Source organism: Cebidichthys violaceus, unplaced genomic scaffold, assembly GCF_023349555.1.
Source record: "Cebidichthys violaceus isolate CVI_PGR_0920_01 unplaced genomic scaffold, fCebVio1.0.p SCAF_24, whole genome shotgun sequence".
NCBI lineage: Eukaryota > Metazoa > Chordata > Actinopteri > Perciformes > Stichaeidae > Cebidichthys > Cebidichthys violaceus.
The window spans coordinates 8170823-8192738 of NW_027176417.1; the positions used below are offsets into that span (position 1 = coordinate 8170823).

At 45.0% G+C, this 21916-nt stretch overlaps 2 protein-coding genes across 3 annotated transcripts; one reads left to right on the forward strand and one right to left on the reverse strand.

Annotated features, from left to right (window-relative positions):
* Window positions 1–66: 66 nt before the first annotated feature.
* Window positions 67–19303, reverse strand: LOC137878938 (protein Shroom2-like). 2 transcript variants are annotated; one of them, XM_068719463.1, is made up of 12 exons: window positions 18545–19303; window positions 17848–18092; window positions 17134–17282; window positions 9868–9885; window positions 9388–9510; window positions 6965–9269; window positions 6693–6742; window positions 4513–5142; window positions 3342–3842; window positions 2721–2895; window positions 2332–2604; window positions 67–2249 (listed from the first exon to the last, which is right to left on the reverse strand). In XM_068719463.1, exons 2-12 carry the CDS (start codon window positions 18049–18051, stop codon window positions 1977–1979), a joined length of 4701 nt encoding a protein of 1566 aa, XP_068575564.1. In that variant the 5' UTR covers window positions 18052–18092; window positions 18545–19303; the 3' UTR covers window positions 67–1976. The 2 variants fall into 2 exon arrangements, with proteins under 2 accessions (XP_068575564.1, XP_068575563.1); XM_068719462.1 differs by lacking the exons at window positions 9388–9510; window positions 9868–9885; window positions 17134–17282; window positions 17848–18092; window positions 18545–19303 and having other exon boundaries at window positions 2712–2895; window positions 6965–9260.
* A 103-nt stretch (window positions 19304–19406) lies between these two features.
* On the forward strand, window positions 19407–21487 carry LOC137878939 (uncharacterized). Its single transcript, XM_068719464.1, has 3 exons — window positions 19407–19491; window positions 20046–20122; window positions 20257–21487. Exon 3 carries the CDS (start codon window positions 20278–20280, stop codon window positions 21139–21141), a length of 864 nt encoding a protein of 287 aa, XP_068575565.1. The 5' UTR covers window positions 19407–19491; window positions 20046–20122; window positions 20257–20277; the 3' UTR covers window positions 21142–21487.
* The last annotated feature ends 429 nt before the right edge of the window (window positions 21488–21916 follow it).

The following is a 21916-nucleotide window of genomic DNA, read 5'->3' on the forward strand; positions in this document are numbered from 1 at the left end:
TCAAATATGCAATGAGTTCAAGACAGAAGAGAAAGGCAACGGGCAGATTCAAACCCACGACTCACCAACAGTTAAAACTCGGTTTTTATTTTGCTTCTCCGTGTCTTAGCCTAGCATTAAACACTGGAAGAAACTGTGAACCAAGTGTCGAACAAAATACAAAACACTCTTTCCAACAAGCCCAAAACTGGGCAGACACATTAAATGAAGTAATCCATTTACAACTAAAACGATACGGTGGGAGGAATCTGTAAAGACAGAAGTGTCAAGAGCAGATAAGTGAACACGTGCTGCAGACAGAAAAGCCACAGGTGGGTGTGGAGCGGGTCTACTAAAGGAGCGGCTGCTGCTCCAGGTGTGTCTGATTAACGCCGATTAGCCTCTGACAGGTGTGCAGGTCTGGAGACAGAAAACACAGCGAAAGGCTGACTTATCTTCTGATGAAATGATCTGAGCTTTAAATATTCTTACTGCACTGTCACTTGTCCTTTCCTAACGAGACATAATTACAAAACAAAGATCTCTCAGCTTCATCATTTTATTGCTTTGTAGGTGAAAGTGTGCACTGCATACATGTGGTGTGTGTGTGGGCCGTACACAGCGCCCAGGGCACGCCCACTTCAGTCCATGAGGTTCACAGTGGTGGGAAGCTACAGCAGGCACGTCTTCAAATAAATATAAAGAGTCAAACCAGAGAGTAAAGTGCTAACTTTCAGATGAACCTCCACAGAAACACCAGCTGTGCCTCAGCAAGTAAAGAGTCCGCTGGTGATGAAGTGGGAATCAAGGCTACAGGCAACAAAACCATCCAGGGAATATCAGCGCTGCATTATTCTATAGAAAAACAAGTCCTGCTGGAAAAAGGTCAACATCGTCTTTATGAGTTTATCCAGTTATTGGCTCTTATTCTAGCATAAATTAAAGATGTCACTCCAAAAGGAGATCGTATGTAAAAATCCACCCTTACAGAAAGAGACGGTCTGTGGTAAAAGCAGGAGCTCTGACTGAATATCATGGCCGACAGGAGGTCAAACAGGAACCAAACTCTTCATTTCATGTCGTCAGAAAACAAAGAATACGTCACAAGTGAAAATAAATTCCCCTTTCTCCAAAGAAGGTTTCAAAAAGGCTCTACCAATAAATTACTAAGAAATATCACTAGGATAAAACTTAAAACACACCTGGTGGTAATCAATTACAACCCCAGCCACATGCAGCTCACGATGCATCCTAAATACAACTCAGAAACACGGATAATAAAGGGCTAGAAACACTGTAAGATAATGGTTGACAACATTTGGTTTGTGTGTTTGACTCTTCTATTGCTGCTCTCTTAACTCATCTCTGGAGGCGTGTCGAGATGGAAATACATAAACAATAAAATATGATTCTGATCAATGTTTTACTCCATCTAAAATCAGTGTTTGAGTATTAAACATTCATCTTGGAGTAAACGGAGATAAAACGCCTCAAAAGTGTGATATAAAATGTTATAAAACATCAGTAAACCATGAGTACATTTACTTTAAAATACTAAACAACGGTCTCTGATCGAAGTCTACATGTAGGGAACTTCCAGAACAACTTGGGATTCATATTTATATTAAGAGTTTCTGGTGCAGCCGACTGGAGAAGGAATGAAAAGTCAACATTAAATCTTTTGTTTATGTCTGTGTGTTCTTGTGTAGTCATCGTGCAAAAATTGGGCTTCAAAGAAGCCGCCGTTTATTAATCAATTTCAGGTCAAATAGACCCAATTTAGTTCCTGAGGCTCCTTTGTTCCTGGAACTATTTGGTCAAAAAGGGCCACATGGGAAATGTAGTTTTCATTTTGAAAAACATACCACTGGCCTGAAATGCTCTTAGGCATGAACAATTTAACAAAGACATTAATATCAAAATGCTACATGTAGCGCCTTCAAATGGGACCTCCATCTTGATCCAGAAGAACCGGATGCTTTCCCAGGGGAACGGTATCAGAACAGCGGCCTCTGCTCCAGCGGCAGACTGTCCACCAGGCACTTCAGCTGCTCCTCGCCCAGCTTGATCTTGTCCTCCAGTTTCCGCTGCTCGATGATGAGGGCTGACTTCATCTTCACAAAGTGGCGGTAGTCGTCCAGGCTTTCTGCGTCCAGGTGGGCCTCCATGATGCCGGACACCAGCCGCTCCCGACGGTCCAGGTTCTCCTTCAGCTCCTTGGCGTCCTCGTGCTGCTGCATCAGCAGCTTACGCTTCTCTGTCAGGGTTCGCTGATGAAGGGTCGATATTAGAAATGAATCAGTACATATCTCAACAGATTCAGTGTTTTCCCCCCTTGCCCTCGGCTGTTACCTTCTCCTCTGGCGGGGCCTCGTCCTCCAGGCTGTTGAGAGCGTTCTCTACCCGGGCGAGCCGCCCCGACAGCGACAGCAGCAGGCTCACCACCTTGTCCAGGTCGCCCACGAACATGCAGAACTTGTCGAGCTGGTTGGCCTGACAGAGACGCTGCACGGTGGCCTCCACCTCCCGGCCCAGAGCCTCGTTGTCCTCCACGTCCTCCTGCAGGCTGTGCCGGGCCTCCCGCAGCACCTCCAGCTTCCTGGCCAGGCTGGAGATCAGCTCTTGCTGGTGATTTTGAAGGAAACATACAGAGCATTAAAACTACTTTACGGCAACACAAATTCAAAAGCATATATCTGTCGAGATTTAGGCTGTTCTAAAACATCACATACTGTCTTCACCTTTTTACTGGCGAGGTTGACGTCCAGCTCGTCCTCAGAGTCCTGCTCCTCCAGCTGCTCCTGCATGTCCTTCATCTTGATGAGGAGCTCGGCTTTGGGAGCCGATGTGTTGTAGTAGGAGGAGCTGGGGACCAGGGAGGCTGCAGCTGATGCAGACAAGTCCTCCTCCTCCCTCCTGAGAGAGACACACACACACACACACACACACACACACACACACACACACACACACACACACACACACACACACACACATTTTGCATGTTATGAAAGGTGCTATATAAATAAATAATTATTATTAACCAACAATAGCAATACAAGAGAAATAGTGTTTTAAAATCAATCTGCTTCTGCAACCGGCAGATGAAAACTGCCTAAAATTAAAGAACAATCAACTCCAGAGGTCGTGCTGAATAGAGAAGGTAACTGTAATGAGACATTTGTCCACCAGAGGGCAGGCCAAATCCTTTCCGGATGCAATTACAATTTCTCCAATAACATAATACTTATGTTTGTTTCTAAAGCTACAAGAATGCAGCAGAACCAGAGACAAACTGTGAAAGGTTAATACATCATTTAAAGAACGTTGGTACTCCTGGCTGTGCTTGTTAAACGTCCCACCTGTCCATGCTCCTAGGGGATGAGGTGGGCAGCCTGGAGCCAGAGGAGGCCCTCCTGCGCTGGTGGTTCCCCTCCAGGACCTGCTCCTCCGTGTGGAAGAGTCCTTCCATCAGGTCCATGGTGGTCATCCTGCCACTCTGGTCCAAGATGTCCGCCAGGGACTTGTCTTTTCCCATGATGTCCCTGGCCAGCTCCTCTCTCTTGGCGTCCTCCTCTGAGCGCTGAACCCCTGCAGGACTCGACTCCTGGACTGAGACTGAAGCCTGAGCCGGGTCCTGGCGGGTGTAAGCGCTGAACAGGGACGAGGCCTGGCGCTCCGTGGTGCTCAGGGGGGGGACGTGGAGCGGAAGCTGAAAGGCGCTGCAGGTCTCGCTGCTCTGAGGCAGGTAGGCCCGGCCCTCTCGATCCGAGCTGGACTCAGCGTGGACGATCCTCACCGGGACCTTCCTCACCGGACTGTTCAAATCCATCTCAGCTGAGAGCTTCAGATCATTTTCTGACCTGGACAGGAAACAGATCTCAGTAATAAAGCCTGAAATGATTCATCTTCTGATCTCAAACATCTAAAAACTTGAGATTCTGGCACTGGAGACAGTTTAATTCTAAATGTGTGGTCCTCATCATGTTATAAAGTTGTAATCATGTGCCTCATATTAGCTCTTTTCTTAGATAAATGTATTGCCAACATACTGTGTTAAAGTTTCTGTAAATTTCACATTTTTCATGTTTAACTTAAAGTCAGGTTTTGGGAACACAACACATTCTAACTGACAATTCAAAACACCCATTCAAAGGATGAAGCAGAGTATGGAAACATTTTTCAGAGCTACAGTGGACCATTTCTAATTAAAGGATGGATCGTACAGAAGAACTGCAATGGAAACCGAAGGTCACAGCAGCCATGTGGCTTTAACTAAATTACAGCCTCCGACAACAAGCACAATCAAGCTGTGATCTTCCTCTCTGTGTGCATATCTTATATTGTAGCCATTTTCACAGCTTCCTCCTCTGTTAGTTCCTGTAAGTGTGGCACGATCAGCTTTCCCCTCTACATTCTGTTGACTTGAAGTGGTTTACCTGAAGTTCAAAGCCTCCTCTACTAGGACAGAAAAGCTTTACGTAACGAGGGGCGGTGAGTAAAACCTGAAGCCCTTTTTGCTAAGCGGCTTACCTGAGAGGTGAGTCATCCTGCACGGCCACGGCCGGAGGTTTGTCGGTCAGTCTCAGCGGTGCAAACTGTGGAGAGGGAGACCGTGCTCGATCCGTCGCAGGAAAAGACAGAGGAGCCGTCCAGGAGGAGAGCAGGGATGACGAGGAAGGTGGCCGCGGTAGCTCCTTCTCCACCTCGCTTTCTCCACCTCCTCCGCTCAAGTCGGCTCTGGACGTGCTGCTGGGGTGAGGGGAGCTGGCCGAGGCGGGGCCAGCGTAGGAGTTCTGGGCAGTAGCATGGTGCTGGCTGTCAGAGCTGCAGCTGGACAGAGGCTGGAGCGCTGTCGGGTCTGCCTGGGCGCCAGCGAGGAATTCCTGGGAGGAGGATGTGGTTTCTGGGCCTAAATGGGGCCTGGGCGGAGGCAGGAGGCCCTTAGTTTGTGGAAGATGAGATGGATACTGGGATCCTGCGCTGGGGCTGGGGCTGAGGCTGCGAGGGCCAGAGGAGTGTGTGGTGTGGGAGGGACTGGCAGCGTCTGGTTTGGTCCTGTGGTCGGTGAGGCCTGGGACCGGGCCCTCGTTTCTGGGGACTGACGGGGCCGACTGTGGGCTGTGGTCGGGCTGGCATCGCAGCCTGCTCTCTGTTTTTCCTCTAGGAGGTCAAAGTAAAGACAAACTGCATCAGTAGCTGCGGTAAAAGTAGATTTTTACCTTCGTTATACAAGAGGTGAAACAATTGTCTTTCTTTATAAAACAACGATGTTTGTGCGTTTCTGGTCTGAACTTTCTCCTTTTTTTAAAATCCGTTTTGAATAACTTTCAAAGATGTTTCATATATTGACATCTCTGGAACTAAGAAAAGGTTTACACACAGCCACTCATGGATACAGTGTGTTGGTACCGGGAAGAACTCAACTCAAACTCCATCAGAGTCAGAAATAGTTTTCTGGCAGCTCTGTGTAGAAAAAAACCTTTTTAAAGATTTTTATTCTACAATTTAGTGGTTATGTTTTGATAGAATCAAGCAAAAATCGAATAGCTCCTAAATTTGGAAGTTGTGTATTTACTTTACCGCCAAGTTTGCTCCCCTAACATGTTAGTTTACTTCTTTAGAGGTGTGTTCACAGCGAGTGTGTGTGTGTGTGTGTGTGTGTGTGTGTGTGTGTGTGTGTGTGTGTGTGTGTGTGTGTGTGTGTGTGTGTGTGTGTTACAGTTTAGGAAACCTGAGCTACGGGTGTGAAAACCAAACACAGAGTTTGGATTACGCCTGAGCAGAGACGGAGATAAGAACACGGTCAGATATAAAGAAACATTTCCTCTAACGCATCGAGTTACAGGATTTAAATCTCTGCCATACAAACTAGATTTTAAAAGGAAATATTATTTCCCTTCATTTATAATCAGATATCTGTGCCCTCTTTAAACTTACCATCCTGTTACAGCCGCTGATTTTTTTCTGGCTTTTAAGAAATACTCCCAATACATATTACAGACATTGCTACTTTGCTCCTTATAATATTGAAATGTAATGCATCAAATTTCAAATTTGAAAGATGAAGAAACAGGCCACTTTAATAAATCTTACATTCACTGATTAACATGATCAACATGTATTGGCAGGCTGAGAAACATAAGCAACACTTCGGGGCTTCATTTAGGTCATGAACGAAACAGATTATTGCTCATTTTCAAAAGCAGCTTCAGGCTAAAATGATCTCCACCTGCTGTAAATCACCTGTAATTGCACACACACTTTTGTAAATGTCGGTGTCATTTACGGGATTCCAGAAGATACTGTTCACCTCAACATGAGCTCCAACAGCACGAGATAAGGTTAGGAAGAGACAATAATGTTTTCCTTTTAGCTGAGGAAACCTGGAACGTGTTCTTTCTCTGCTCTGAAATCTCACCACTCAAAACACACATTTACATGAAACTTCATATGCATTTCTTCATGGCGGATGTTCCAGGGAAACAGATAAACGTAGACATTATGTATGTATCATACTGAACCCTTTGGTAAGAAACTTGCAGAGCATTAAATTAACACAGTAAGACTTGACGCCTAAAGAAATGCTAATTTGTTTATTCCACTGATTGCATAATTCTTGTCATTTGAGCGGATTTTATTATTTTGTATCTCTAGTGGCTTCTGTATTATCAATCTTTTGCATGTACAAATATTGTAAAGCTTAATCTCACCTGTAACTGCTCTGCTGGCTGTCAGCGTCCTGCCATGGCGAAGGAATATTCTGCAAAAGAAGGTAAAAGACTTCTTTGCTTAACTCTGCGAATCCCTTCACAAGCTCTATGAAAACATCCAGTCTTACTTAAAACCTTAAAAGAAATACAGCTTTAAGTCTTATCATTACTCATGTTAGCAGAACAGACTTGGTAGGTCTCCTGCCTCTATTTGTTTAAAGAAATAGACTTCTCCACATCATTCAATTACACAAACACCCCTTCATTCTCACCTGTGTATAGAAGTCTGCAGAGGGAGAAGATCGGGATCTCTCGTGGACGCACACAGCCTTCTCCTCACCATCGGCATCCAAGATGTTCTCCGCTGAGTGATACCTCCCTTGCGTCTTGGCCTCTGATGACTTCTTCTGTTTGTTCCATGTAGCCTGGTACTCAGCGAAGGTCCCAAGCCTCTGCTGCTCTACCAAGACCTGCTTATGTGTTCTGAGGTGTTCTGCAGATGGGTGAGCCTCCTCCTCGGCATAAGGACTTCTCTCTTTGGGTTTGCCTATCTCACCAAGGTCCGCAGTCAAGTTTGCACCTTGACTGGACTTCAGCACAGGCCTGGAAAATGCTGGTTTGGCCTCAAAGAACTTCTTCCGCTCTCCGAAAGACCCTGTCTGAGGTTCTCCCTCCACTCCCACTTTGTCTATCTTGTCAGGCTCTGAGAAGGAGTGCATCCTCTTGGCCAGGGGGAAGCGCTTACGTCCTCTAATGCGTCCATTGGAGGTTTTAAGCACCGGCGCCTCTGGTCCAAGAGGCTCAAGGTCCCGTCTCTGGAAGGAGGTGGCCTGGAGGACCCTGGCCTGCGCCTCTTTCAGGTGGTTCTTGTAAGTGTTGGAGAAGGAGACACCAGAAGACATAGATGTCTTCGTGGATCTCCACTCCTCTGCCTCCTCATCCTCGGCATTGCATGTCAGGGTTGCAGCACTGCGGCTCTTTTGCAGCTGGGCTCGCTTCTGCTGGATCTCATTGCGGAGGGTGGTGGCATAACGGTCGCTGCGCCGATTTGACTTTACACTGCTGGCGGCCATGGTGTCACCGGCATCCTGTGTTGCACCCGTGGTCGTAGCTGCTGGTTGCCTCACGGCCAGACTCCTACTCTCCTGGGCCAGGGAGTGGAGGAGTGGGGTTTTCAGGGGGGATATTCGGTGGTCTTCTTGCGGCACCCAAGGGTCTTGGTGTCGTGAAAGACCGACCTTAAGATCGTTACTTTGATGCGCTGTGACGTGTCTTTTTGTGTCATTAGCGTGCCCTTCACCTCTCTTTGCAGCATCCTCTGAGCTTCGACCAGAAAGTTCAGAGGTTTGGCGGTCATAATGTAGACCATTCCCAAAATGGGAAGGGCCACTACGCTCCTTATTTTCACTATAAGGCAGCTGGGACTGAGGTAGAGAGTATTTTGTCTTACCGTTTGTCTTCAAGGAACTTTGGTAGCCTGGTTCATTGTTGTTTACCCGTTGCGGTTTCTCCATTTCCCCCCTCCGGACCTCTACTTTGCCGTGCCTAACCTGGAGCTCAGCAGTCTGAACCAAATGCTTGCTTGCCAGACCGTAGTATCTGTTGTGCCCCCCGTTCTCCTGGTTTGGGTTTGCAGCAGAACTTGCCATGGATGCTGTGGAGTGCCTGGCGTGTTTCCGGCTGAAGATGTTTGTGGGCAGATCCTGGAGGCTGCGATAGTAGCTTCCTACACTCTGAATCTTGGTAGGAGGTGCTGACCTGGTCTGCATGCAGAAGGGGCTTTCATCACTGTATTGCCTCTGGTGGGCAGGTGGTTGGGTGTAATGAGACTGTCTGACATCATTGCTGGACAGCGAGAAGAGTTTGTTGGGGTGCAGCTGGTTGTGGTTGTGGTCCGCCGCCATGCTGGGATGGAGGAAGTCTTTGGTGGGCAGGGGGTTGAAGCTCCGTCTCGCCTCTGAGGTTTTCTCCGGCTGAGATCTAAGGTTATTTTCTGTCAGTTTTTCAATGGACCTACCGTGGGTCTTTGCTGGACCACTAGGCCCTTCAGAATACGGGAACACCTTTGTGGCGGCAAAGCTGTCACTGCGCAGGGGAGGCTGTGGGGGAGGAGGAGACTGGGACTTCTTCTTCTCTGGTACCTGCCACACTGGGCCTGCGCTGGGCCTCCCTGCGACGGAGACCCGAGAGGCAGACTGCTCCTCGCCCCGTGATCCCTCCCAGCCTCCGCTCCCCAGTGTCGGCTGCAGGTACCTGGGCCGCTCCGACTGCTGGGGCCCTTCACTATGAAGGCCCTTGAAAAAAATGCTTTCAGTGCTGGTACCCTTCCTATCAGATGTTCTGTGGTCATGAACAGGAGGGCTGGAGGTGATGGAGAAACAGCTGAACCCAGAGTCTCTTTTGCCTCCTGGTCCACAGAGCGGCTCAGCACTGCTGATGTATTTATTCGGGGAAAGACGACCTGGTGGGAAGGGGTGAGAGGGACGCTCCACTTTCTCCATGTTGGTCCCTGAGCTCAACTGGCTGGTTAGCTGACACTGGAAGTTCTGGTCCCCTTGATTGGACGACTCTTTGGCCCTGGTGCGTGTCGTCAGAAAAATGAGAGATATAAGAAAGAATATCCTTCACACAACAACAAAAAAATATTCTGCCCTGTTTAACGCTGAGAAACTGAAAAAGAACCCCGGTGTCTCACCTTGCTTCATCTTTTGGCTGCCAGACAGGTGCCACGGCGGCGTCTCGCCTGGCGGCCTCCGACTCCTCTTCTGTCAGCTTGGAGGAGTGCCAGGAATGGGGGCGTGAGTTTGGATCATTCTTCCTGCAAGGCACAGAGGCAACCAAGCACTTGAAACAAGGGAGCATTTGTTATTAGCAAATGTTCAATATTCCTACTACAAATAGATATTCGGTTGAACAAGTTGTTTGTTGTGATAAAGCAACATTAGCAGATGAAGAGTCACATCCCAGAACAATATTTATCTGAGTATAGATGTGCTGGGTTTCTATGTATTGGGACCTATTATACATTTTTCTTGGTATTTGTGTGCACATTTCCAAATCGTCAGGCCTGGAAATCAAATTAATTTCTCATGTTTTGTTATATTATCATCCATAACTCGGTAAGAACCCTAGAAAGCTAAACTGATAACATCACTGTATATGCACTTGTACGTACTCTTTGAAGCGGTTTTTCCTGGAGAGCATGTTGAAAAGGAAAAGATTTACACATGTTCAACATCCTAGTTTCAAACAAATAAAATATTACAACACATCAGCTTCATGACATGAAAAACAACCAAAAGCTATGAGGAGGCTGAATATCACAGGGACGAACATAACTTTAGGAACACAAATGTGCAAATCACAACTACAGGTTTGGACAAGTAGCACCACACTTATTAAAAATAAGTAATACACAGAATATAAAGGAAGGAAGGGGCACAAAGCACAACGTACAAACTCGATCACTTAGGTTCACGAAAAACTACCAGCAATGACACAATGTACCTCATAGAGCTTCGCAAAATCTTGGTGAGAAAGCTCCTCGCCACATGAACCTCGGTTTCTGACGGCATTGTGTGTGGTGATACAACATCAACCATTTTAGCCTTGATGGGCAGCGAGTGAAGGAAGGAGAAAGAGGAGAAGGAGTAGGAGGTAAAGTCAGCGTCAAAAGACATGACAAGACACAGAATAATACAATCTGAGGGTCTAGTTAGACAGCTGCCAACTGAAACAAGGCAAAGGTCAACCTGTTGGCCAATCAGAAGCAAGACAAACCACCCCTCTAACGATGTCTGATGTTTGATTTAACAAGTGCTGACATGTCGCTGCATTTTGGACCAAATCATGGAGATTTATGTCCAAGCGGGCTGGAAACTTCCTATTGGCTGTTGGGTGGAACCTCTTATTTTGAAGGGCTTTCACAACAGGAGGAGACAGATCTGTCACAGCCATATGGCCCAGACGGAGCTTAACTGCTTAGCTTTCAGAAAATGTTGTGAGACGGATCCACAGCCACCATAACCTCCCTTTCATCCAAGTTTTAATGTGTAGCTTAAATTCCGTTAATGGTACAAAATAAAAGCTCTTAAACTATACTGTTATCATTTTTTTTTTTTTTTTAAAAACAGTATCATTCAGTATTATTTCCCAAGTTCAAGTGTCAGGTGGATGTGAAATATCACAACCAAATGAGATTTCATTTGCTTTGATTTTAGACGCTGCATTCTTTCAGCAAAGGAATGCAGGGAGGGATGTTCTACGTGAGCCATCTCCCAGCAGTCCGACAGTCTTCCAGTCCAATAAAGAAAGTGTGCCACCTTCTTTCTGACTGTCTGACAACACTTCTACTGTCTCCGATTCCCTGCGTGTAATCCCTCAAGAGACAGAAGAGATATTTGGTAATAATCAACTGAATGCCACTCTTGTGGTTTTTGCTATTGAGCAAACATTTATTCTTATTCTACAGAATTACAATAAACACAGAAATGAATGGGAAAAAGGAAGGGAAATAAAACAAACGTCAACCAGTGTTTGCAGAAGATTTTTCTCTTGAACTCAATGCTCCATTTAAATATAATTCTTTATTTTTGAATTGATTTAAAGCTTACGATACATAAATGTTGAATTGTATGCTTGCATGGTAGACAATCTGTGTATGCTCAGTTGACTAAAACACTAATGGAGGTGTACCGAATAAGCACTAATAATTTGACCTTTAATTCTCTGCTTATTCATATTTTTATTGGAACCTTCCTGTGAATTAACCGTTTCATATCAGCTCTTTTCTTGGAAATGATGAATGTAAAATTGTGTGTTTTGTGTACTTAGATAAAAAGGATACGTTTCTATTTAGGAGGTTTGCTTTTATTAAACGGTTACTTCAACTTAGAAACCCTCCTCTCCCTTTGCTCAATGTGACACACAAAGTGAGAGTCGCCTCCAAACAAACTCCAAACAACAGAAATGCAAATGTCACTTTTTCTAAAGCGCCGAAGGTCTATTGTCTGTACAGCTGCTCCGTCACAGATATTCCACAGAGGAGGAGACGCCACCGCTCACTCCCACGACACACGAGCCGAAGAAAGGAAGCTGAAACACAGCTGACCCAGTTGAGGACATTCGTCATCAAGAGGATTTGTGCCGTCGGAAAGGAACTAAAATATATCAGCAGTGAGCTGAAAGAGAAATATTCTGACAGTGACGAGCTCAAACGAATACCATGCTGGACTTCCAGAGGAGGAAGGAGGAGAAAAAGTCCAAGTTGGGTCTTAAATCGGCACACAGAGACCGATCATTCTGACGCTATATATGTAGATTCTGTATCCCAAGAAGTACTGAACAGGGTAGGTGATCAACAGAAAATTCATCTACAAATATTTGGATACAATTTGGACCGATCAAGTGAAAATGCGACACATTCTCTGTTTCTGGCTTCTCTCGCATCGTTTTGTATCATTATAAACTGAATCGACTTTAGTTTTGAACTGTTGATCGAACTAAACAGGACATCCAAATTCATCCATAACTTGTTATCTTAACTTTTCACTGTTTGCTGACTAAATGATGAATCAATGAATTAAAAACAGTAATTATGGGGTGGCTCAGAAGAACACAATCAAACACTCAAAGTTAAAAGCAAACATCTTCTTTTTAAGTCATGATTAAGTATTAAACCCGTATTGATTAACAGGAGCAGTAAGAAGTAGAAACACCTGAAACTGGCTGATTGGTGTTATAAACATGTGGATGAGGAGCCCGACCTGTTTGGGTGTCTCTGAATGAAATGAAGTGAAATGGAGCAACAAAGCGTGTTAACTTACCAACTACCTCACACAGTTATCAGTTTTGCTTGTGTGGAAGTTGTCTTTGTGCTCTACGTCAGTCCTGGTTTCAAAAAGGACTCTCCCACTTCACTTCTGCACAGCCGAGTCCTTCAGAAACACACAAAAAAGATCCACTTTGACACCACGACTCCCAGCAGTCTGACACCAGTCTGAGGAATCTGAGACCAGGACTGAAGAGCTGCCCCCCCTCCTCTTCCTCCTCCCAGTATGAACACAAACACACTCCACCTTGTGCTGCGGAGGAGATTTCCTCGGGGATTATAAAGGGGGATTTGAGGCGAAGGGGAGGAGTTATTGTCCTTGCTGTAATCTAGTGTTTGGGCTGCAGGTTGCCGGGCCTGCAGAGCCGCTGGGGCTGCTGGGAAAGTCAAATCAACGGGCCGCGAACGCCACAAAAGTTAGTCAGTTGGTCGAGAGATAAAGACACAAGTAGAAAAATGTAACAACTACTTCTGCTGCCAAATCTAGTAGAAGCTGTGCATGAGCCTCAAAACAAGGACGTTACAGAAATGACTCTTCATCAAGTCACTTTGATCGTTTGTCTTCTTAGAACAACTTGAAACTACTAGTGCATTAACAACAACTTCATTTAACTTAAATACATTCAATCTTTAGAAGAGATTACTCAACAATCACGGCACACATCACTGCATGTCGTCCTCTTTTGTTCTTCATTTATTAGACCTTCCATTCATTCTATTTCCTACTCTAACTCTTTCTATTGTGGCAGCGACTAACCACATAAGGGTTGACCCTGTTCTTAAGAGTCTATCCTGATGAACCAAAAAGATAAAATCTAAACAAATGATTCTAGCGTTTAATCTTCCTTTTATATGGTAGACGGAGCACTTTCTCAACCAAATGACGGCAAATTTAGATATCTAAATGTGTTACTGGTCCAGAGATCTACTGTATTTCAAGTGGCTCTGACGATCAGATTCTGATACCGTGTAAACTCTGACTCCATACAGGCTCTGCCCCGTCAGACCAGGTATCTGATACGTCTGTACATTCCATCACCACTCTCCGTTGCACAACCCTGTTTTTCTGCTGAAGATCTACTTCAGTGTCCTTGTCAGGAAACATATCACAGACAGGAATGTTTGGCCCGGGTCACAGTCTGTTTAGAGAGATACCAGCCAATGTCAGGCTGAGGGGGAGGAAGGAGGAAGGAGGAAGGAGGAGGGAGGCAGATACCGAGAGACAACTCCACCATGAAGAAACTCCTCCACCGAGGAGGAGAGGCTGCACACTCATAGTTTAAAATACACATCATGTGTCTGAAGGGAAGTCAAATTCTCCTGTGAGTCGAGGAGTTAACCTAAAATGTTCAAGTCAAACTTGGATCAGCCTCTCCGGTAATAAGAGCATGTGTAGAGAGCAACACTGAGGACACATACATGTATCTCCAGTCACAGATGACATGTCTGGTGTCTATCTGTGTAATATCTCTGGTTGTCTATTACAAATTATTACAAATGAGCAGGGCGGATTTATGGCAATTTGGGATTTTGAAATGACTTTTGGATCAGTGCGATGAAGTTAATACGATATTATCACGATACTTAAGTCTCGATACAGTCTTAGAGGTTTTAAACATTTTGCAAAGTATTACCTTTTGTTCAACTGCACATTATGCAGTTTGTCAACACCTGTTTTTATCCAATGAGATAAAAGCTTTCACTTTTCATCCAAAAGTGTGACGCACAAGTAGTGGAGTGATGTGCATGTGTGAGGTATTCAGAATGGGAGAGAGCGAGGCCAAACATCCAGCGGCCCGCTGAGCTCTAAACACGACGACACAATAGAAAGTGCGAGCGTCATCACAGCTGGGCTTAGCGCTGGTCACTGCCGGCACCGGCAACAGAAAAACAAAAAGAGGGAGGAGTCACGTGCACCAACTTTGACACAATGCAGACCTGAAGATGAGCAACAGCTGGAACATCTGGCTCTGTCCTCCCTACATCTACACGGACATCAAGCCAATAATGGCTTTTCTTTATATTTAAACTTCACCACAATAGACTGCAACAAACTATATTTAAATTATCAATTCAAAAATGATGGAAAACATTGAAAAATGACACAATTTCCAAAAGCCCACGTTGACATAGTTCAGCTGCTTCTTTTGGTGCAAAGTTAAATATTTAGTTTACCATCATAAAAAAACAATCAACATATGCAAATATTTACATTGACAAAATGCTGCATTTTTTCCTCTCTAAAGAATATTATTATGTTATTTTGCATTATGTAGGAGTGAAGGGTAAGAAGGTGGGGAAATATGTTGAATATTTATGCTAAATATGAAGATTTTTAGGGTTTCTCTGCATTGTGAGATAGTGACAAAAACAGAGTCATTTCTCATAAGCTGCTGCATTTAGTAGAAGAGGGAGAGAAGTCGAGTGCATATATGCAAAGACAGAGTGAGATCTGATCCAGGACATTCATAACAATTATCTGTCATCTGCTTTGTAGTCTGAACAAAATGATTCCTCTTCAGGGTCAAGTGTGTGTGTGTGTGTGTGTGTGTGTGTGTGTGTGTGTGTGTGTGTGTGTGTGTGTGTCAGCAGGTTAAAGAGCTGTCTCTCAACCTTGATGTGTCTTATAGAGGAGGAAACACACCGCTTCCTGATTTAATCCCACGCGATGACTGAATCAGAGATAAAAAGGAGAACACAGAAAGAGAAATTACCTGGGAGTGGAAATCTTCTCTTTTGTCTTCTAAAAACCAAACATGTCCAGAGCAAGAAGAAACGCAGACAGGAGCGTCCACTCTGTGCTTGTTGGAGTAGCCAAAGCCCCTGAAAACAATGGGCTCTGCTGATGTGGCCTATCCCACTAAGCAGTGTCAACTCACCTAGGCAACGTGGGCCGTACCACTCCTCCTGCAAACAGGGGAGGACTCCCGCACTGAGGCGGCTCTCAGGGCGACTCGGCGTTCTCTGAGAGGGAGTTTTGAAATGAGCCCTCTCTAAAGGAGCCTGGCGTTCGCTCTCCTAACCCGCTCAGATCTAGAGTTTCCTCAGCAGAAGCAGGTTGTGAAACCACACCGCTGCTCCACCTTTCCCTCCTGTTGACTCAACCCACTCTGCAGAGCTGAGCCCACGATGGTGGCTTTGCAACTAGTAATTGGATTCAGGCTTTAAGACTCTGTTGCCATTTGCCAGTGAGCATATCATTGTGACAGTACAGGACATCAATAACACATGTAGTAAAAGAGAAGCAGGTCATTCTGGTAGAGAGGCCCAAAGGAAGTGAACAAACATTTACAGTGTATACAAATAAAAACAACAATGAGACTTGATAACATTGGATTATTCTTTAACCTTTTAAAACGCTTCATTTTTTGCAAATTCATTATTGTAAATCACTTCATTGGCATTCCTTAAGAGCTTTAAACCTGATCGTTGTGAGAGTAGTAACCCACAAACCTGGACATAGTTCAGAATGAAGTGAGTAAAAACAAACATGTCCTCACTTAGATAGAAGGATATCAGTGTGAAAACATTTGGTCCTCGTGATGAAAACCTTCCTTCAGGACACACAAATCAACTGAACGTTGAAAATCAATCAACTTCTAACCAGCTTTGTGTGGATCAGTAACTATCACATTACTGACACACTCTCTCTCACACACACACACACACACACACACACACACACACACACACACACACACACACACACACACACACACACACACACACACACACACACACACACACACACACACACACACACCTGGTTTTAACCTGTCATCAAGACAACGAGCAGCAGGTGTGGAGCAGCTTGTTTCACTTCCAGTTATTCAGTGATGGAACCGAAAAGGTACCACAAGATAAAATAAATCTACTAAAATCAATTATTAAAGAATAGACCATTACAAAACAAGATAAAATAAATACAATAATAATAATGAATCACAAACTATGTCTAAAAAAGCAAAAGTCAGGAGGGAACAAAGGACTTGCTGCTCACTGCAACATGCTTTATCTGTTCTTATTTTCTGTAATAAATTGATTCATCGTTAGCCTTTAAAACATCATCAAATGTTGGAAAATTAAAGATATTTAGTTGACAAACATACACAACAGATAAAAGCAGCAGAATGGCCCTTTGGAGAAGCTCCTCACTGATAAATCTGACAGAGGAGACTCCTTTCTGTCTCCTTTCTGTCTCCTTTATGTGCACTTTGAAATCACACAATACCTCTTTACCTGCTTTTGTTTCACCCTGAAGCAAGCAGCGAGCGGCCCATGTGTGAGGCTGTCAGGACGGCTCTGAGCCCTCCTTGATACCAGAAGTTGATGGTTGGTGAAGAAACATGATGGGATTTCAGGTGTTACTTCTTTCTACATTTTCTCTTCAAACGTTTAGAAGATGCAAGGCACCAACATGTGTTCTTTAAGTTCATCTGACTGGTCAGATTTATAACCCTGCTTATTTGTTCTTTCATCAGATAGTTATATCTTAGATGCTGCTTGTGTTCACACAACATTTCTGCCTCTTTTGCGAAATATGAAAAGTGTTTTCTAGATAAGCGTTTACTTTTCTCAAACAAAGGGTCTTCATGTCTGCTGCTGTCGTACCTTCGGACCACCAGGGTCAGGGTCTCGTGAGAGCTCTTCACCAGACAGATGGCCTCCTGACGGGAGCCACTGAGGGGAACGGCGTTCACGCTCACCATTTCATCTCCAGCCTGGAGACTGACTGCCGCCGCCACGCTGCCCTGCTCCACCTGAACACACACAATCACCACATCACCACACATACAGCCAAAGAGCATTGAAATGCAGTGGATCTGGAGGCTCCTTTATTGACTTAACTGTGTACATACTATGCATTAGAAGGTTAGAGTTACAGCAAGCTTTCTGCTGCTTTTGAACGGCTGCAGCAACAATTTCTATTTCTTTTCTCAGCCATCTTTTAAGGTGGACGTCTCACTTTCATCGTCATGTGGAGGCCGGCAACCTGAGGGCTCTGATTAAAAATTAAATACTGGTCCTCCTGTAACCTGAGATAGAAGCACTGCTCACCAGCTCTAGCAGCAGGTGGAGAAGGTTCCCAGTATGTTGCATTACATTCAGAATTTACATGATAATCCTTATATAATCCTCATGAGCTCTGCCAGGTTTAAAGGTCTTTTATTAGGGTTTATTTTACACACTCAACGCGTTTACACAATGATGTCTTTGTCATATATTATAGTAAACTGGCAGGTCTCACTGTGAAACATGAAGATATATGATGATTTCTATCACTGAACAAACGCAGGGCTGAGTATTGTTCAAACTATTTCTTACCTTTGTGATGACCAGAGGCTCTCTGTGCTCGGTGCCGCCCCTCAGGGTGAAGCCCCAGGGGGCTTTGCCTCGGAGCAGCATCTCCACCAGCTCTTCATCCTCCTCTTCGTCCTCCTCCGAGCCTCTCCACACGTCCACCTTCCTCCACCACTTCATCCCTCCTGCTGACGTCATCAGGTCGTCTCTGCAGGCCACGGCGTCCATGATGCCTCCGGTTCAGTGGGCTCCATCAACAGCAGCTCACTCTGAAAGGTGCCCCGTTATATAACAATGTCTTTTTAATATGTGAACTTTTTCTATTTTCTCACATTTTATAGACCAAACACTAATGATGACTCCAGAAAACCATTGGAAGATGAATCGATACGAAATGCCCGGATGTAAACGCTGTACAGGGTTTGCATTACGACTTAACGTTCCTAAATACAAAAAAAACAACCACAACGTAATTCATTTTTATATTTTGATGATTCTTTTGGCTTTTAAAGATTAATATTTGTTTGAAATAAACAAACAAACTTTGTTGCATCTGCTTGAAGAATTACTTTTATTAAAACACCCTGTATTATAAGTCGTATAAACGTCACGACAAAACGTCATGTGACGTACAGATCAATACGGACTATGAATACACAAGCCATGTGTGATTTATGTAACGCTGCAGTACCAGAAGCCTAATTCAAGACCTTAAACTTACTTTAAAAAGCTCTCAGCAACACACCTTCTGACCAGGTGTGACAGCGCGTGCTCGAGCTTCTCGTCCTCGGCCGTATTAGTACAAGTTGTTATCCTCTTTAGCACTTTCAAAAGCAGCGTCCATCCTCTCTACTGTAGTCCGTTGACTTGCAGAAGATGACACACGGATGAATGTCCACGGCGAGCACAGAATTGTCGTCGCACTTTCACCTGCAACGACCAGGTGAACACCTGCACCGACCAACAGAGAGAGACCCACAATCCCCACACAGTCCAGGTAGGGGCGGTGATGGGCTTCATGAGGGTCACCAACCGCCAATAACTACTGAAGAAGAAGAAGCAGCAGAAGAAGGGTCCTGCATTGGAGGCCCTTACACTGACCTCCTTTATATTATTTATCTGTTGTGAATTTAAAGTCTCATCTTACTTATCAATGTTACATCATCATTTATTTGTTGATCATATTTTCTACAATGAAACCAAATCTACTGAGTGACTTGACATGTAGTGCTTAGTAAAGACGTAGTGAAGCAGTACAAAGTAGCAGAAAATGGAAATACTTAAGTAAAGTACAAGTACCTCAAAGAGCAAATGATTGAGGAAAGGTTGGACTCCTGCCAGATTAATATATGAACTCATCAATCACCAGGGCCTGTTCATGTCAATACATGTGGAGTTCATCTTAATCATGTCAGCCTTGTGGTCCATAAAAAGACAACACATGCATTCATTACTCTGAGCAGTTCTTATCTTTAAATACTGACGTGGTTTATTTTGGCTGAGGATCAAATGCACCAAACATCCTCCGGTTTGGTCTGGCACCGCCCGGCACCGCCCGGCACCGCCCGTCAACGCCTCATGCAGCTCTGTGAAGGGACAAGAATGCAGGTGTGCTTTTTAATGATAGTGCATCGTCTCTGACAGGTTGTTGACTGGGACTCACCTCATGTAAGTACGCAGTTTTGTCTTCTGTCTGGGGAATGAGGTTTTCACCTGAAACTTTTGGAAATATTTAGCAGATTTCGAGATTTAATTAAATAAAACACGTTAACATTGATTAGCATGTTTCCAGTAACTTATTTTGTCACTTGTTGGTAAAAATTCATATTTTCTAGTTAATTTTAGAGTAACATCATCAAACAGCTGCTTAGAAAAGATCGGTAAGACATTACAGACCAACCAAATACTACCTCCTGTCAAAGCCCAAATCTGAAACAAAGTTTTTATTTTTTCTCTGATCAGCGAACTGAGAAAAGAAGCAAACCAGTGTTGCATTAAAAAATAAACTGACAGATTTAATTCTCGCATGTTTGAAAAAGTTCTGCTGCAATTTACTCCTTTTCCAAACTTAAAGGGTTGAACTCACTTACAGATACAAAGTTTCCGAGCGTATAAACTGCTTGTTTTTCTTCATGCAGTGTTGTTTGCAGTGCTTTTCATTTTCCAGCTAAACTGGTTTAACTTAAATGTAAACGGGCACCTCCCTGTTTTCTGTTTTCTAGAACTGTGTCACTAATAAATCATCTGCCACAAAGAAGAACGCCGCCGACAATGTGGGGCAACACCGATCCAAATCAAAGTAAGACACACAGTTTATCTCTTATTATCCAGTTATTATCCAGAGACGCAAGTTTTGTGTCTTTGTTTCTAGAAATTGTAGCTTTATTCTTGAACTAAATCCCCTTTATTTGATTCTGATTGGTGCTCCAACAGTCTCACACTGGGGTTGTGACAATGACCCCAAGCCCTGTGGTGGAGACGATGATTCCCATGGTGGAGACCACTATGGAGGGGGTGGCCGTGAAGAAGACTGCCATGGAGATGGTGGTAAAGACCGCCATGGAGACCGTGAAGGAAGCCCTCGTCGTTGTGACGATGGCGGTGGCGGCGGCGGCGGCGGCGGCAGCGACAGCGGAAGCTGCAGCACCGATGACGGGCACGGTGGCCGTCGTAGACGACATCGCAGGAACAAGAAAGATGGCCGTGGTGGAGACTGCAAAGGAGACCGTGGAGGAAGCCCTCGTCGTCGTGACAAGAGCGGCGGTAGCGACAGCGGAAGCTGCAGCACCGATGACGGGCACGGTGGGCGTCGTAGACGACATCGCAGACAGAAGAAAGATGGCCGTGGTGGAGACTGCAAAGGAGACCGTGGAGGAAGCCCTCGTCGTCGTGACAAGAGCGGCGGCAGCGACAGCGGAAGCTGCAGCACCGATGACGGGCACGGTGGGCGTCGTAGACGACATCGCAGGAACAAGAAAGATGGCCGTGGTGGAGACTGCAAAGGAGACCGTGGAGGAAGCCCTCGTCGTCGTGACAAAAGCGGCGGCAGCGACAGCGGAAGCTGCAGCACCGATGACGGGCACGGTGGGCGTCGTAGACGACATCGCAGGAACAAGAAAGATGGCCGTGGTGGAGACTGCAAAGGAGACCGTGGAGGAAGCCCTCGTCGTCGTGACAAGAGCGGCGGCAGCGACAGCGGAAGCTGCAGCACTGATGACGGGCACGGTGGGCGTCGTAGACGACATCGCGGGCAGAAGAAAGGTGGTCATGGTCATGGTCGTGGGCGTGGGCGTGGTGGGCGCTGTTAAACACAGATGAGATGCAAAGTTAATTAAAAGCCTGTTTAACTTTTCCTCTCAATCAGCTTCTCACTTAGAAGGCACAGATGGGACAGTTTTGGTTATTTCCCATCAGAAATGTTTTGTTTTTGTCTTTCTCTCTGCTCTGCTCACTAGTTTAGAAAAAAGGGTGTGGCTCATAAACATGTCAAGACGTTTGTTAACCGCGGGTGTAGAGCAGCTTTGTCTTGTTAAAGTTTATTCTCTTGAACTGTTTTTGTTTTTAAGGCAGCAGACACACTGACCACCACACGTCCTGTGAACTAATGAAAATGGTTAACGCTGTATTATCTGCTCTCATATCAAATAAAACATTCTGACCAACATACTCTGTTATATGTACCTATTTTCAAGCAGCTGTGTGGAAGTTTGAAGTGTGACAGAAAACGACTTCCCTGTTTTAAGAAGATTGATTTTTAATGCATTTAAGGATAATTAAGGATAATTAAGGACATTTGAGTCATACACGATACTGTTGTTTGTAGTATGAGCTGAGTAACTGTAACACCCTTTAGCACGAGTCCTGTTGGCTTTTCCTCTCACGAGTCTGGAGATGCAGCCAACACCTCTGGGTGGTGTGACAGGTGTAGGAGGTGCAGCTCCGTCTCCATCGCTGCAGGCGACAGCGAGGACTGAAGTGGGTCACCGGCCCCGTTTTCATCATCAGATACTGTCGATTACAGAAGCAGACAATGACGTGTACTTATGATTTGTTATGTCTTATTTCAGATTAGAAGATCGTTTTATTCCAAGAT

What these genes read in the sequence shown, in the direction of transcription:
- LOC137878938 (XM_068719463.1), bottom strand. Translation starts at nt 18,051, where the DNA reads ATGGACGCCGTGGCCTGCAGAGACGACCTGATGACGTCAGCAGGAGGG. An exon ending in AGCCAGCAGAGCAGTTACAG is followed by an intron (nt 5,143 to 6,692) that starts GTGAGATTAAGC and finishes TTGACCTCCTAG; the next exon opens with AGGAAAAACAGAGAGCAGGC. An exon ending in CAGGATGACTCACCTCTCAG is followed by an intron (nt 3,843 to 4,512) that starts GTAAGCCGCTTA and finishes TTTCCTGTCCAG; the next exon opens with GTCAGAAAATGATCTGAAGC.
- LOC137878939 (XM_068719464.1), top strand. Translation starts at nt 20,278, where the DNA reads ATGACCCCAAGCCCTGTGGTGGAGACGATGATTCCCATGGTGGAGACC.